Source organism: Mus caroli, chromosome X (assembly GCF_900094665.2).
Source record: "Mus caroli chromosome X, CAROLI_EIJ_v1.1, whole genome shotgun sequence".
In the NCBI taxonomy this organism is placed as follows: domain Eukaryota; kingdom Metazoa; phylum Chordata; class Mammalia; order Rodentia; family Muridae; genus Mus; species Mus caroli.
This window is the reverse complement of record NC_034589.1, coordinates 149,094,255-149,111,156: the sequence shown is the minus strand read 5'-3', so window position 1 is coordinate 149,111,156 and position 16,902 is coordinate 149,094,255. Positions and strand designations below refer to the sequence as shown.

The 16,902-nt window shown below is 39.9% G+C and overlaps 1 protein-coding gene across 1 annotated transcript in view; it reads left to right on the top strand.

Moving 5' to 3' along the window:
- The window catches only part of Ppef1 (protein phosphatase with EF-hand domain 1), a 124,738-nt gene that overhangs the window by 49,466 nt on the left and 58,370 nt on the right, over positions 1-16,902 (top strand). The window contains exons 5-7 of the mRNA XM_021153415.1: positions 6,737-6,864; positions 9,235-9,295; positions 14,559-14,728. Of these exons, the coding sequence (XP_021009074.1) occupies positions 6,737-6,864; positions 9,235-9,295; positions 14,559-14,728 (359 nt within the window). The remainder of the gene's footprint in view (positions 1-6,736; positions 6,865-9,234; positions 9,296-14,558; positions 14,729-16,902) is intronic.

The window sequence follows — 16,902 nt, the reverse complement described above, 5'->3', positions numbered from 1 at the left end:
ACACACACACACACACACACTCTTCACAAAAATCTTTCAAAAATGCCTTTCAGGGACTGGCAAGATGGCTTCGTGTATAAAGGGCTTGCTGCCAGTTTGAAGACCTGAGTTTGATCTATGGTACCCATAATGGTGACAGGAGAGAAATGACTCCTGTAAATTGTCCTCTGACTGCCACATGTGTACATGTATATGTACACACAGACACATACCACTACCACCAGCAGCAAACAAATAAGTATAGTCTAAAAATGTAAAACCATGCCTTTCAGGACTATCCCTTGCTCTGCAAGGAAGCCAGAGTTTGAGGATGAGCAAGTCTAAATGAGCTAATAAACTCTGCTTTGATTGTCCTGTTGTAGTGCATTTTCTGCTGCTATAACAGAATACTTCAGACGGTGTGATTTATAACGAAAAGGCCTTTCTCACAGTGCTGGGGATAGGGAAGTCTAATATGAAGGTATTAACATTAGAGAAGGGCTTTCTTGCTGCCTCATAACATGTCTGACACCATGGTGTGGTGAGAGAGCCTATGCATGAAGAGAGAAGAATGGAGCCAAATCATCCTTTCCACAGAAATCCACTCCTAAGATATCATTCCTTTCTTTGTTATTTGCGAATGTGTGTGTGTGTGTGTGTGTGTGTGTGTGTGTGTGTGTGAAGGGGAAGGGCTCAGTCTACAGCCCAGGGTGGCCTAGAACTAACTGTGTAGTTCATGTTGTACTTGAACTTCTAGCCATCTTCCTGTCCTAGACCCTGAGGTGCTGGGACTAAGTGTGACTCACCATGCCTTGCCTGTGGCATTTGATATAGGAACAGTGGCATCATTCAAGAAATAGGCTTCTTGACCATCTCATGTGCGCAAAGCTGGTGTCTAATATTGGTTCTCAAGTGAAGTTGGAAGTGGGGCTAGAACAGCCCCATTGTCTTGCAGGTGGCAGCTATAAAATATAGGTAAACAAAGTAACAATAATGACACCTGTGGTTCCCACCAAGAGACTAGCCATACTCTATTCTTACCAGGCTTTGAACAGTCGAGGGAATAATTTTCCTTCTCAATTAAAGCCTTTGCCACCAGAGGATCCATTCTCTTTCCAGTTTGCTTGAATTCCTTTTAATCTGCTCTATTCCACTTGTGCTCTGTGGGGTCCTGACTGGCTGCCAGGCTCCTTAAAGGTACATTGACATTTCACTCATCCTGGTGCTTCCTCAAAAGGCCTCTGCCGGCAGAGTTTTAAAAGCAGAGATTGAATTCCTTATAATTCCAGATATCAGAGTCCTGGTTTAACAAACTGCCAAGGAAGCTCTTGTTTTCAAAACAAAACCAAAGCAAGAAGAGACATCTCTAGCAGTCAGCATAAGAAGAAACACACATAGAAAGAATGGGTCCCTGGTTCTTGTGCCTTATCTTGGGTTCTTTTGCCTTTTGTTGGTTTGTCTTGTCCAACTTCAATATGATAGTTATTTTATCTTAATTGTATTTTATTTTGTTATACTAAGAAAAAGATAAATTAATGAACGATGTAGCCCAGACCCAGAAAGACAAACATAGTAGGTTCTCACTTGTAAGTGGATATTAGCTATAAAGTAAAGGACAACCATGCTACAGTCCACAGACCCAGAGAGGCTCAAGAACAAGGAAGGATCAAGGTGGGGCACATGGATCTCCCTGAGGAGGGGAAATAGATTTTGTTGGTGGACTGAGTGCAGGTGAGGATAGGAACAGGGGGTTGAGGGAAAGAGGATGGGGAAACATAACTGCATATGGAGGGCATTTGACAGGGGGAGCTGGGGGGCTCATCTTGGTGGAGTGAAGAAATAGGACCTGTTTAGATCTCAAGCTTCCAACTTGCTGCATCTTCCAACTCAGGCGCCTGACAGAATTCTGCACTTGTATTTTGAATACTTGGGTCACAGTTGACCAATAAAGTGGATTTTGTTCCATACCCTACTGTTGTCTTTTCGAGCATTCAGCTTCCTCAGAAACCTCTCCAGGAGGGGAAGGAACTGACAAAGGCATACCAATAGCAGGCCTATAAACCTCTACTTTGCGCCTGAGAGTCCACCTACACACTACAAGGTGACAGTCTCCAGCTGATGGCCCTCCTCTGGATCAGAAACTTCCAAACTCGAGCAAGGTAGAACCCAAATATGATAGACACCCTGAGGGGTTTTTGGCTTCAGTATATCCCAAGGAGGTGAAGAGCAGGCTTTAGGTCTTGCTGTTTCGATGTATAAGAAGGTCTCTCTTTCTGATCACATTAATTCCATGCAGGGGGAGAAAAAAAAGGTACTGCCATATATATCTCTTGGGAAGCAACAGCATAGGTTTAGTAAGTTACCTGGCCTTTTTTTTTTTTTTTTCTCCCAGTACACATGGCTTTTCTTTTCTTTTTTTTCCTCTTTTCTTTCCTTTTCTTTTTTTGCCTATGTAATTATTCTTTTTTAAAATTCATTTTGCGTCCTGATCACAGCCCCTCCCTCCTCTCCTCCCAGTCCTATCCTTATAAGTCCCCTCCCTCTCCCCTTTTCAGATAAGGGGGTAGCCTCCCTTGTATCACCCCACCCTGGGACATGTAATTCCAGCAGGACTAGACACATCCACTCCTGCTGCCGCCCAACCAGGCTGTCTAGGTAGGGGGAAGGGATCAAAATTCAGTGGGGTCAAGGACACCACAAGAAGACCCACGGATGGCTTTTCTATTGCTAATTTTCTATTGCTAAGTTGTTTCCATTTGTTTGTTTTTTAATAGATTCTTGTCTCTGGTGATGATAATTATGTTAATATTTTGCATGAAATTAAAAAAAATCTAGGTAAGAGGTTTGTGAGCAAGACAAATCAGGAACATTTGCTTTGTGCCAGACATCATAAGTAGAAAACTTGATTTTATTTTATTTAATCCTTCCTAAGAATTGTCATTGGCCATAGTTTGCCAAATAATGCAACTGAGATAGAGAGATATATTGTTTAGGATCACCCTGCTTGTCAGGGGGGAAACGCAGAGTCAGACTCAGGTCTCTTAATTCTAGAACATAGGTGCATGGTCATTGTGCATAGAACCCAACATGGCATTTGGACTCAGCCACAAATCATTAGGTAGCATGGAGAATGTTGCGGTACTCTCAACTCATAGTCCCTGTCCTCATCCTATGTGGTACTGTCCTCTGTAGAAACATTATAGAACAGGAATCTGTAGGCAGTCTTCAGAGTAAATGCTAACTGTGCTACAAGTCTTTCTTTGTTAAGCTAGGGTGTCATGCAGTTCAGGTAGCCCTTTAACTTGTTTTGTAGCCAAGGACCACTGCTTTGCCTCTGCTTTCTAAGTGCTGGGAATACAGATGCACACCACCACACCTGGGTTGTTTGTTTGTTTGTTGTTGTTGTTGGGTTTTTTTTTCAGCACTGGAGATTCATCACAGGGCTTTGTGTATGATAGACATGACAGGCAACTGAGGTGCATTCCTCCTATCTCAAATAAGCTGGATTTCTTTTCATTTTCATTCTTTCCTTTTTGTTGTTGTTTTAGCTATTTTAAATTCTTTAATAACTCATTTCATATAAATATATTTTGATCATATTCTCCCCTCTGTTTTTTTTTCTCATACCCTCCCACACTGAACTTCTTCCCAACAAATCCCTTTCCTACTTTTCTGTCCTTTGGTGTGCCACACATTTAATTAGGGTTGTTTGTATAAGCATGGGTTGAAGGCTGTGTACTTGAGTGAGGCCAATTTACCGGTGGCTGTACCACTGAGGAATATGTCTCCCACCTCCCATAGCAATCTTTAACTCCTTATAGCTCCTCATGGAGGGATGGGTCCCCATGGACTCCTGTTCCATACATGGAAGAGTGTCAATGAGCCAGTCAGGAGCAGGTAGTCCTCACTGATCTTGAGTTCATGGATGTAACAGCCAGTCATGTCCAAAAGATAGCAATTCACAATGCCCTTTCCCATCCTCCAGCTCTTGCTTGCTACTCTTCATTCCTTGATGCTTCCTTCATCCTGGAGGGGGTGATGTAGATGTTCCATTTGGAATGAGTACTCAGAAGTCACGTCTAGGCCTGGAGAAATGGTTCAGCAGTAATGAACACCTGTTGTTTTCGCATAGGACCCAGGTTTGATTCCAAGCACTGATATGGTGGCCCACAACAACCCATAACTCCAGTTTCAGGGTTCCAAGACCCCTCTTCTGAAATTCTGTGGGTACTAGACATGTACCTGGTGCACATACATCCATGTTTTCAAAATACTCATACATATAAACTTTAAAATATCTTTTCAAAGTCATTTTTTTAGCAAGACTTCGCTTAGTTATGAGTCTTTGCATCAATCATTTCCCACTGCACACAGGAACTTCTCTGGCCCAGAGTGAAGGCAGCATCAGTCTATGTGCATAAGCACAAATATTTAGATGGCAGTTTGACATTGTGTCCATTTTGCCAAAGAATAGTAGTAAGTTTCATCCTGAGGCCTATGACCTCCTCAGCTATGGTTTAGAGTACCAGACATGGTCTTCCTCCTTTGGAGTAGTCCTCAAATCAAACCCGAAACTTCTTAGTTACCTCCATACCAGCCATGACATTCTTGAACCAGTGAGCATATCTGCCTAGCACAATGCATTGTGGCCTTCAGAGTTCACAGCTAGTAAGCTGTGGATGACTTTTTTCCCTGTCAAGGTCTACACAGTGCCTCTGGCACTAAGATAGCTAGACAGCAGGGAGGAAGCTTCCAGTTGGATTTACCAACTGAAATCTGTGAATGGTGTAGCAAAAGCACATGGGAATCTTCAGAAATGGTGTCTTATCATCTAATTCTGGTGGATAAACACAAGTAATATTAATAGGCTGTATTATTTTGGGGTCCTGTGGAGTCTCTCTGATCAGTCATTCATAGCGAGATATCTTTTTTTTATTAAGGCATTTTTTATTATATATTTTCTTCATTTACATTTCAAATGCTATCCCCAAAGTCCCCTATACCCCCACACCCTGTTCCCCAACCCATCCACACCCACTCCCACTTCCTAGCCCTGGCATTCCCCTGTACTGGGGCATATAATCTTCGCAAGACCAAGGGCCTTTCCTCCCAATAATGGCCGATTAGGCCATCCTCTGCTACATATGCAGCTAGAGATACGAGCTCTGAGGGGTAATGGTTAGTTTATATTGTTGTTCCACCTATAGGGTTGCAGACCTCTTCAGCTCCTTGGGTACTTTCTCTAGCTCCTCCATTGGGGGCCCTGTGTAACATCCAATGGATGACTATGAGCATCCACGTCTGTATTTGCCAGGCATTGGCATAGCCTCACAAGAGAGAGCATAGTGAGATATTTTATACCTGTGGAATATTTGACTCATAGCTGGCTTCATACTTTCACCGGAGAAAGCAGTGACTCCTCCATGTGTGTTAGGATTTCAACCATGTCCTGCACGGAGTCTAAGCAGACACAGAAGGATGTTAGCTCTCATTGTGCCTTGCATTTGGGAAAGAATGGAAAGGATGGTAGATATAGTGTCCAGTTACTGCCAAACTATACTAGGTATTTAGTAAATAGTAGTTCAAAGGAAGGAAAGGGCTAAATGGAATAGGGAACGAAGTAACTGGCCCTAGGAAACAATACTCAGGGTTTGGAGTCAGAACTATCTATGCTAGGTAATTTTGAACAACATACTTGCTGCTCTGAATTCAGTTTCTTTACATATATCATGGAAATGATATTTGTGGACACTGAAAGTGTTAAAGTAGACCGGTCTATTATTGATTAGAAATTGGCTTGGTTATCTATTATTCACATTGTAAATACTGAGTAGATGAAAGTTCAGTGATCTTTCTTTCATTATATCATTGTGTAAATGGGGAAACTGAAAAATAGCAATAGATCAACATCTCTTTGGAGATACAAAGCTTGGGCCTCAAAGTCATGTCTGTGCTCCAGTTTTCACTGTCCATTTCCACTTACTGGCCAAGTGAGCATAAGTTTCATTATTATAATTAACTCTGATCTCTCTTAGCTTCATGGTGTTGGAGAACTGTAGGGATCCTCTAAGTACTTGGTTAACCTTGTTGAACAGTACCTCTATGCTTGGGGACTAGAAGAACTCCTGGGGAAACTGCGATTGAACTTGGAGTTAGGAACTGATGGAGAGACCATGGAGTAGTACTGCTTAATGGCTTGCTTCTCCTGGCTTATTCAGTTTGCTTTCTTATACCATCTAGGACTACTTTTCCCAAGATGACACCACTCACAATTGGCTTTGCTGTCCCACATTAATCATTAATCAAGTTAATACTCTATAGAAGCCAATCTTATAGAGGCATTTTTTTCAGTTAAGTTTCCCTATTCTCATATATATCTAGGTTTGTATCAGCCAGCACACCCATATTTCCAAGGGTTTATTTAATCCATTGCTTCTAAGGGTGACAAGTTACTCCATTCACTTCAAGTCTGCACTCCTTTTCCTAGTGACTGACAGCCAGGCAGCACCAAGTTCAGGCAATCTTACTTTGAAACGTCTACCCTTAATGACTATGACATCATTGCTCTCTGAGCTCTCTGAGTGTTTGAGACTTAAGAACATTTTATAAAAAGCATAAAGGTCAATCTCATTGTTTATAATTTTCCTATTTTGTAGGACTAAAAAGAAAAATGTTTGTTTTCTTGTTAAAGCACCTGCTTCCCCCAAAGCTGTATGTAATTGTGTTTTTCTGCCTTTCATATCCTGTGGGTCTGCAGTGATAAAAGCCGCATTAGTCATCCAAAATTGGTACCGGCGGTACAGAGCTCGACTGAGGGCCAGACAACATTATGCCCTCGCCATCTTCCAGTCTATTGAATATTCTGACGAGCAAGGTCAAATGCAGGTCTGTTTGGCAAAAAGCATCTATCTCTTTTCCTCCCTCCCTACCTCCCTCCCTCCCTCCCTCCCTACCTCCCTCCTTCCCTCCCTCCCTCCCTCCCTCCCTTCCTCCCTCCCTACCTCCCTCCCTCCCTCCCTCTCCTCTTCTTGTTTTAAAAGAATGAAACTATGGGTCTCTTTGAAGCAGAACCTTCATGAAATGCTTTCCCCAAGGCTGTAATGACATTGTTTTAGAACTAGCTATTGAGAGATTGTGATTTGGGAAGATGTTTTTCAGCTTTCAAGTTCACATTTTTAGAGCAATGCCAGATGTCTAACTAATAAAAATAGTCTTTTTAAAATTTTTTTGAGCATATTCCCTAATGGTAAATGAAGTCATTACTTTATGAATGGAAAAAATTTTTTTTAAAAAAATGCAAGTGGGAGGGTGGAACCCAGAACCTGGTACATGTTAGGTAAACACTATACCACTGAGCCATATCCTCAGCTCCGAAAAAAATAGTTGTTTGCATATGTTCTTGTGTGTGTGGGTATAGGAGTGTGTGCACATACCTGTGTATGTGTGTAGAATGGGTGTTATTCCTTAAGAGATGTTCACCTGTGTTTTTCTGAGATAGGATGTTTCCTTGAGATCTAAAACTCCCCAACTAAGCTAGGCTATTAGGAAATGATTGCTGGGCACCTTCTCGTCTCTGCCTCTCCAACTCTGGCAATATAATAAGTAGATGCTGCCCTGTCTGACTTTTTACATAGGTTCCTGGGATCATATTCAGGTTCTCATGGCAAGCACTTTGCCAACAAAGCTATCTCCAAACCCTTTCAGATGGGCTACTTTTAGGCCTTAAAAAAGACAGATTTTCCTGGGAACAAGCTGATGAAAGTTCTAAAAGAAAATCTGTGAATGTGGAAGTCCTTTATAAAGCTTACAGCACACAAAATTCATAACTGCAGCTTTAATACTCACTGATAAAAATGGGTACCTTTTAACCATAAAATGAACTTAGAAAGTTCTTCAATAATGAAAGAACAACTCACCTAGAGTTTAATCCCAGTATGTAGAAGAAAATGAAGCATGCATACAAACTCTGGAAAAAGAAACACAGCCAACTCTGCAAAGTGGCTACGGGCAGGGACATGGTGGCATTTATGAGTGGACAGGGGTACTACGAGAGACTTTTTATATTCCTTTAATATGGTTTAAAGTATTAAGAACCATATTTAAGTGTCAGACTATGGTCTTTAAAAATAATTAAACCAAACTCAAAAGAAAAGTTAAATTGGCAAACCTCTTCTTGGTAGCCACTAAAATAATAGAGGTTAGGCCAGGCCTGATGGTACATGGCTTAAACCTAAGTACTCAGGAGGCAGAGACAGGAGGATCTCCGAGTCTGAGGCCAATCTGGTCTACATAGTGAGTTCCACAACATCTAGGGCTGCACAGTAAGACCCTGTCTCAACAAAACAAAACAAATCAAACAAACCGAACCAACCAACAAGAACAAAGCAAAACAAAAACAAAAACAAAAGTCAAAACCTCTCGCTACCACCAACCACCACAACAAAAAGATTCAGTGTTCTCTTTGCTCTGATTAGAAGCCTTGAAAAAGTATTTATTTATTTTTGTGTGCATAGGTGTTTTACCTTCATGTATGTTTGTTCACCATGTGTATTGGGTACCCATGGAGGACAAAAGGAATTGAATCCCCTGAGATTGGACTTACACATATTTTGTAAACTGCTATGTGTGTGCTGGGAATCAAACCATGTTTCTCTGGGAAAACAGCAAGTGCACTTAGCCACTGAGCAATCTCTCCAACCCCATGTAGGCTATCACTTTAAACCGTATTTATTATGCCAGCAAATAGATAAAAAGGAGAGGATAATGAACAAAACTTTGTAATTGCCTTAAAGTGGACTCCTTGAAATGGAGTCTGGTTGAGACAGCTACTTACTGAGATTGACGGATTATTTTCTGGAATAACCTTTAAGGAAGTAAAGAAAGCAAGACAGGACCATCAAAGAAGCCAGGAAAAAAACTATTCTTTCTGGACAAGTTTAACTTCAGCCTGATCCCAGGAGAAGTGCTTAAAATGTGAAATTCATCATAGCTTGTCCCATACACGGCAAGGAGGTAGAAAGCTGTGTGGTTATGTGCTTGCTTCAGTTCGTTGTGGTTGGGCAGCTTCCCAGGGAAGAATGCATATATAATTTCCTCTGCATCTCTGTGTGGTGTTGCCCATCTGTGACTCTTGGCATGTGCTGTAGCAGGAAGAGGAATACAGCAGGAGAGTAAAGGACTTCAGTAGAACTCTGCTATTTGCTGTAGTGGCTCCTTTCTCTTTATTAATGATTTATATAATTTTATCTTGTACAGCTATCCAGCTTCTTTTCGTTCATGTTGGAAAACTATACAAAGACAAATAATGAAGATTCAGGTAAGTAGGAAGAAAGTTTGCCCTTTTAAGGTCATATATCTATATCTATCTATATATGTTAATCATTCCATTTGCTTACATCTCAAATGATATCCCACTTCCCGGTTACCCGTCCATCAACCCCCTTCCATGATATCCCACTTCATGGTTACCCCTCCACAAACCTCCCAATCCTACATTTGCCCTCCCCCTCCCTTTTGCCTATATATGAGAGTGCTCCTCCATCCACCCATACTCTGTATATGTGTGAGGGTATGCAGGTGAGTACAGAGTCTACAGAGGTCAAAAAGGGACATTGGATTCCCTGGAGCTGGAGTTGCAGGAGGTTACGAGCACTGCAATATGCGTCCTGGGAACTGAACGCAGGTCCTCTGCAAGGATAATATGTACTCTTAACCGCCAAACATTCATTCCACTTCTAAAGTATAGGCTTTTGAAAAGCAATTGTTAGTCATTGAATTGCCTCCATTAAGAAATGTAAATGAAAATGGGAAATGCTATGCGGTTAAAAGATGCTTACAATGTTCAGCTACAGGCCCAAAGTGGGATCCAGCTCAAGGGGAGGTCCCAAGGCCTGACACTATCACTGAGGCTATGGAGTGCTCACAAAAAGAGACCTAGCATGACTGCCCTCTGAAAGACCCAACAAGCAGCTGAAAGAGGTCAGATTCAGATAAATGCACCCAACCAATGGACAGAAGCAGCTGACCCCTGTGGTAGAATTAGAGAAGGCTTGAAAGAAGCTGAGGAGAAAGGGCGATCCTGTAGGACCTGATCCTACAAGGACCAGCAGTCTCAATTAATCTGGACCCCCGAGATCTCTCAGACACTGGATCACCAAACAGACAGCATACATCAGCTGATATGAGGCCCCCAACACACATACAGTAGAGGACTTCCGGGTCTGTGTTCATTCAGAGATGATGCACCTAACCCTCAAGAGACTGGAGGCCCAGGGAGTTTAGAGGTCAGGTGGGGTAGGGAGTGGGGACATCCAGGTGGAGACAGGGGGATGGGGAGGAAGTATGGGATGTGGAACAGTCGGAGGGTGGATCTGGAGGGGCGGGGAATAAAATATGGAGTGTAAAAAGTAAGTTTGAAATGGATGCTTACCTTTCTTGTCTGCATAACATCGAACAAGCAACTAACGACATCAGTTCAACTTGCTTTTGTTTTTCTTATCTGAATGGGATTTGCTAAATCAGCATTTAATTAAAGAGAAACAACTTTGGATTAACTCCAAATAAATGTTGCACAAATCCTTATATATTGCTTATATTCATTGAATTCTTGTTTATTAGTTATAGGCCACAAGGACAGTATGTGCATTAGAAAGGTTAAAGCTTAGTTTTCATACATGATACACAGTAGTTATTAGAAGAGAATCTCTATTACTAATTTTTATGTTGATAAAAGCCCAATAGAAGGATAATTGTTCAATATAGATTAATATTTCCTATAGGAGGTTGGAGAGATGGCTCAATAGTTAAGAGCATCTTCTAATCCCCAGGTGGCAGCTCACAATCATTTGTTACTCCAGTGCCTGGGCATCCAATGAGCTCTTCTTGCCTTTGTGTGCACCAGGCATGTATGCAGTATAATATATACATGCAGGCAGAAATTCATGCACATATACTAAAATTAAAATAAAGTAACCTCAGGCATTTCAAGAATTAGAGAAATAGTTTCATTGACTTATCGCTAGATGTTTTAAGAAATAAGGGTCATTAAATCTGTGGAAGGAAGGGCTAGACTAAGCTTATTGATTCTAAAAGAATATTTTATTTTGTTCTTTACACAATTAGACTTTAATTTTAATCAGCAGCATTGACAGAATTTGTTATTAGCCAATGGAGAGGAGAGAAATGGCAACATGGGTGAAGGCACTGACCAGGAAAATGGAATGTTTTCTTAACTTAAAAAGCTTCATGTTTTTCTTGATCTTTGAAAATTAATTTTTGGTTAGCACACAAACTGTTTTCATTGTTGTGGATAGTTTTTCATTCATGCCTCCCCGAGTTGAGTTTCCCCATTATGTCAGTTAAGAGTATATAAATAACATAGATGCATTTTTATAGAGAGTAAAAATCACAATGGCTAAGAGTTTGGGAGCTACTCTCCTCCTACTGAATTGTGTAGTGTAGCCTTAATAAGAGAGGAGGTGCCTAGTCTTACTGCAACTTGGCATGCCATGTTTGCTTGATATCCATGGGAGGCCTGCCCTTTTCTGAAGAGAAATGGAGGATGGAATGGCTGAGAGTTTGGGGGAGGTGAGATGGGGAGAGAGACCTGGAGGAAAGGAGGGAGGGGAAACTGCAATTGGGATATAAATTAATAGATTGAGACAAAAAGAGTTTGGGGGGCTAGGTCAATGGCTCACTTATATAGCCCTTGCTATATAAGCATAATGACCTGAGCTTGGCTCTTCAGCATTCACAGAGAAATCTGGGCACAGTGATGTATGTTTGTAATTCCAGTGCTGAAGGGGCAAAGACAAGAGAACCCATGGGGCTTTTAGCTAGCTAGCCTTGGGAAATCAGTGACCTCTAGGTTCAATCAGAGACCCTGTTTCAAAAAGTGACATAGAAAGCAATTGAAGGAGACACCCAATGTTGACTTTTGGTCTCCACGTGCACTTGTACACTTGCATATATGTGTATACATACCACAACACACATGCACACACACAGTTTAGAGACAGGATCCCATTTCTCTACATACTGTGCCCCATTTTGATGTATAAAATGAAAAAAATAGCAGTCCTCACCTGCTTATAGCATTGTCTGGTACATAGTGAGCATTCAGGACATCATCATCGTAGTCATTGTCCACCACCTCCTCTTCCTCATCATCATTATCATCATTTCATTATTGAAAAGGTAGAATCTGGGACTCAAACTTGGAAGCCTGCTGAATTTTGAAGGATGAAGATAAATTATCCAAAGCAAAAAGATACAGAAGAAAAGGTTGTCTAGGGGTAGAAGAAACAGTGGGAACAATAAATATAGACATGCCAGTATACTCAGATATATGATTCAAGATAGTGTTTTAAATTAGAGATGTCTTCAGCCATGTTTTATTGTGTTACAGAACCTAAAGAGAGGATTGTGCTGAAGGTACAGGTGATAGAAAGTGACTTGTCAAGCTTCTGAGAATTTGAAGGGGGGCTGCATGTGTGTATGGGTCTCCATATGACTTGGCATATGCAAACCTATACATTCAACTTCTTTCTCTTTTCTGCTAGCATCTTCGTTTTAAAGTCAGTTACATTTCAAAAGCTCTGAAGCTTTTTCCATGAACACGATAGTCATGCAATAAATATGTATCCAATCTAAAATACAAGATCCCTTAGTTCCCAGTTCTTAGTCATATGTACTTCATGATGACTTTCTTACAATCTTATAGCAGAAGCTTTCTGACTCGGTTAGTTCCTGTCGGTGGGGGTATCACTTCTTTATCTTTCCCAAGAGTTGCCTGATCTTTCAGCTTTCCTTTGCAGGAGGATAAGTTCCAATTGAAATGGATGGCATGATCATTAGGATAGCTAAGTAGAGCATTTAGGCGTCACTGCCTACATGATGAATCCACAATAAAGCATAGCAGGACACTCTGCATGTCTGGTTTCTAACATAAATTGAGTAATTAAATTGTTCTTAAGTATCAGACTAAAATCAAAGGAGAACTGATGTCTGCTAACCTCCTTTAATGAAGATTTTATATTTCAGTACTACTTTTTATAAAGCATTATCAACTATCAGCAAAATATATCCTATATACCAAAATTTAGCATATATTTCAATGTGATTATTAAATGTTATTTCTTAGTTTAGAAAAAAAATTACAAATTTACTTCTTGACTGTATTGTCCCCTTGGTCAGTTATTTCTTACTGTAGTAATACTGAAAAGTAGCTACAATATCTCGGTTTTATGGTATTCAAATAGTTTTGTTCACTATCAAGTCTACAAATTATCCAAACATTTTTTATCTTGGCATAGTTGATTTGACAGGCTTTTAAATCTTGGCTGGAGTTTTCTTGTGTGTCTAGAGATCTGGCAGCTATTAGCCGATCTAGGACATCCTTACCTAGGTTGATGTGCTCTACTCCACGTAATTGGCCTTTCAGTAGGACAGCCTGGGCTGAGTGGAAATGGCTAAGTTCCAAAACAGAAAGTGTGCAATCATAGAAGGCCTCTTGAGACCTGGACTTGGAGCTGATTGGTAGCCCTTGGACCACATTGTCCAGGGTAGTATACGTTATGAGCCTAGCTCATATTGAAAGCAAGGGAAAATAGCTAAAACTCACATTCCACAAAGCATAGATAAGAAGTTAGGATAGAATATTGAGGCAAGCTACTTTGCAACTAGCGTACCACAGCCTCTCCCATCTTTGTCTGCCTGGGTTGTCTAGGTTTCTGTCTAGGGGCTGTTTCATGGACAACTTGGCAAGAAATGACTGTGGGTCTCAGCCCTACTCAATTTCCTTTCTAAATGGCCAATGCAGGAAGTCTGTTACTATACAGAAATATGAGAGGGGGGCAGGCCTTTGGTTATTTCTGCTTATGGTTTGCCATTTACATTTTATCTGCTTTGTTCATAAGGGGGTGGGGGAGCGGAAATCACATAAGAAACATTGTACATAAAGAGAAAAACAAATCAATTAAAGCTAAATAAAATCCTCTGAAGTATTTAACAAATGAAAAATTGAATGCTGCAGTTTAATTTTATGTAGATCATGAATAGCCGCATCTGTTTGAACCAAATACAGTGCATTGTTCATGCTTGTAGGAGTCTGATAAGTCAAAGTGGACAAGAGAATTAGTGCTTCAAATCAAGAATATCAAGAGCCGGGCAGTGGTGGCGCACACCTTTAATCCCAGCACTTGGGAGGCAGAGGCAGGCGGATTTCTGAGTTCGAGGCCAGTCTGGTCTACAGAGTGAGTTCCAGGACTACACAGAGAAACCCTGTCTCGAAAAAACCAAAATAATAATAATAATAATATCAAAATATCAAAATATCTCGAGTTCATGTGCTTCTTGGTCTCCTCCCCATTGATTATGGATTCACTGCTTTGACAAAGCTCAGTTCCAGGAAAGGATGCTAGTTACTGGCCTCAGAAACAGTTATTCCTCATAGTTTTACATGCTGTCTGTTGGCATTCAGAACAGCACAGTCTCTTACATGAGATAGGAATTCAGTAGGGCATTGTTAAGCATTAGAACGTTGATTCTTCATCTTATCCCTCTTTGCCTTTCCTTTTCAGCATTAGTAACTCGAATTTTTGACAACACCAGGGGGGAAAGCCAAATCAAGGATAGAGATGAATTTTTGGGGTTGATAGAAGTGCCTGACTCCTATGATGGTCCTCGGCTGCAGTTTCCTCTGACGTTTACTGACATTCATATACTTCTTCAGGCCTTCAAGCAACAGCAGGTAACCTCAAGCAGAAGCTGCTCTCATTCTCGCTCATAGCTAGCAAGTGAATGAATGAAAAGACTGTAGCATGTACTTCCACAGGAATTGTGTCACATTGTGTGACAGGGCTCACTTTGTTCAACCTCCTAAATAGATGTCTCCTCGGGTGCACAGTAACTTCCTTTTGATTTGTAAGCCTCCAGCATCTCCCGTTTCATTTTCTGAGAATAGTTCACAAACTGTAATTCCACCATTTAAAAAGATATGTTTCAGTGGTTTTAATGTGGTCACAAGATTGTACAATTATTAGCACTAATTGTAGAACATTTTCATCATGCTCATATAGTAGTGTTCCTTTATTTACCCTAAGCAGCTACTGTTCTATTTTCAGTCTCTGATGACTTGCCTACTCTAGATATTTCATATAAAGGAAGCTATATTATATTGACTTGTATTTTGCTTCTTTCACTAAACATACTGTTTCTAATATTTATCTATGTTGGAACATGTTATTGGTACATCATTTCTTTTTATAACTACATAATATTTCATTGTATACCACACATTTGTTTACTGATTTATTAGCACATAGATATGTGAAACTTTGATACCTTTTGGCTGCTATAGATAATACTGCTATGTAAACTTACATACAATTTTTTAATGGGCATGTCCTCATTTACTTGGGTATGCAGGTGCCTAGGAGAGAAATTCTGGAGTCATATAGTTACCTTTCTGTCTGATTTTTTGAGTAACTGCCAAGGTTCTAGCTATGCATAAGGGTTCTACTTATGCCACTTTTTGATACTTATTATTTTATTATGCTTATTACTCTCCTAATGTATGTGATATATTGTCTATTTTTACCTTTGACTGACATTTCTATAATTAATAATGTTTAGTGTCTTTTCATCTTTTAGCCATTGTATACCTTCTTTGGAGAAATACATATGCAGAGCCTTTATTGGCTTTAAATCAATTGTCATCTTATTATTGAGTTGTAAATGTTCTTTCTAGATGTAAGTGCCTTAACACATATGTGACTTGAAACTATTTTCCCTTGCTTTAGTTTGTCTTTTCACTTTGTACTTTTTGTTTTTGAGATTATAATTTAATTACAACTTTCCCCTTCCCTTTTCTCCTTCCAAACTCTCCTCACTCTCCTTTAAGTTCTTCACCTCTTTTTCATTAATTGTTGTTATATGTATTTATCTATATCTATTTATATCTATATCTACATCTGTATCTATATATTCCTAAATGTAACCTACTCAGTCTCAACAATGTTACTTGATTGTATGTGCAAAATGCTAACTTTCTTAATAATATACTTTGATACACAAAAGTTTTAGATTTGGCTGAAGGTCAATTTAATCTCTCTCTGGTTTTTGTTACATGTGCTTTTGTAATCCATTGTAATTCATGACCACGAGGATCTCCCTGTGCTTTTTTTTCATTAAGAATTTTAATTTTGGCTTTTACTATGAACTATTTAGAGTTGACATGTAGCAAGAGTGGATACAATTATTTTGTTCCAGGTTTTAGAAATAAAAAAAGTGTTAAGTGTTTGTCTTTGAGTTTCATGTTAGCTGTGAGGTTTTCCTTTCTTATGCTAAGGAAGTTTATTTTTATTCTGAGGGTTTTTTTGAGTAGTTTTAACATAAAATATGTTGGATTTGGTGAGCTGCTTTTCCTATATCAACTATAGTGAGTGAGTGTGCGTGTGTGTGTGTGTGTGTGTGTGTGTTATAATACATGGATTAATTTTCCATCTCCATTCACCCTTATATTATTGAAATAAATTACATTTGGCCTTGGGGTGTGTTTTTCTTAAAATGCTGTTGTATTTCATGTGCTGACATTTTGTTGAAAACTTTAAAAATCTATATTAATAGATATATTGGTTTGTAATTTCTTTTCATATCTTTTATTTTGGCTTTGCTGTAAGGCTAATGCAGTTTCATGGAGTGTGTTAGAAAGTATTTCTTTTTCTTTTTAATTTTTAATATTTTTATTACATATTTTCCTCAATTACATTTCCAATGCTATCCCAAAAGTCCCCCATAGCGACCCCCACTTCCCTACCTACCCAATCCCATTCTTTTGGCCCTGGCATTCCCCTATATTGGGGCATATAAAGTTTGCAAGTCCAATGGGCCTCTCTTTCCATTGATGGCCGACTAGGTCATCTT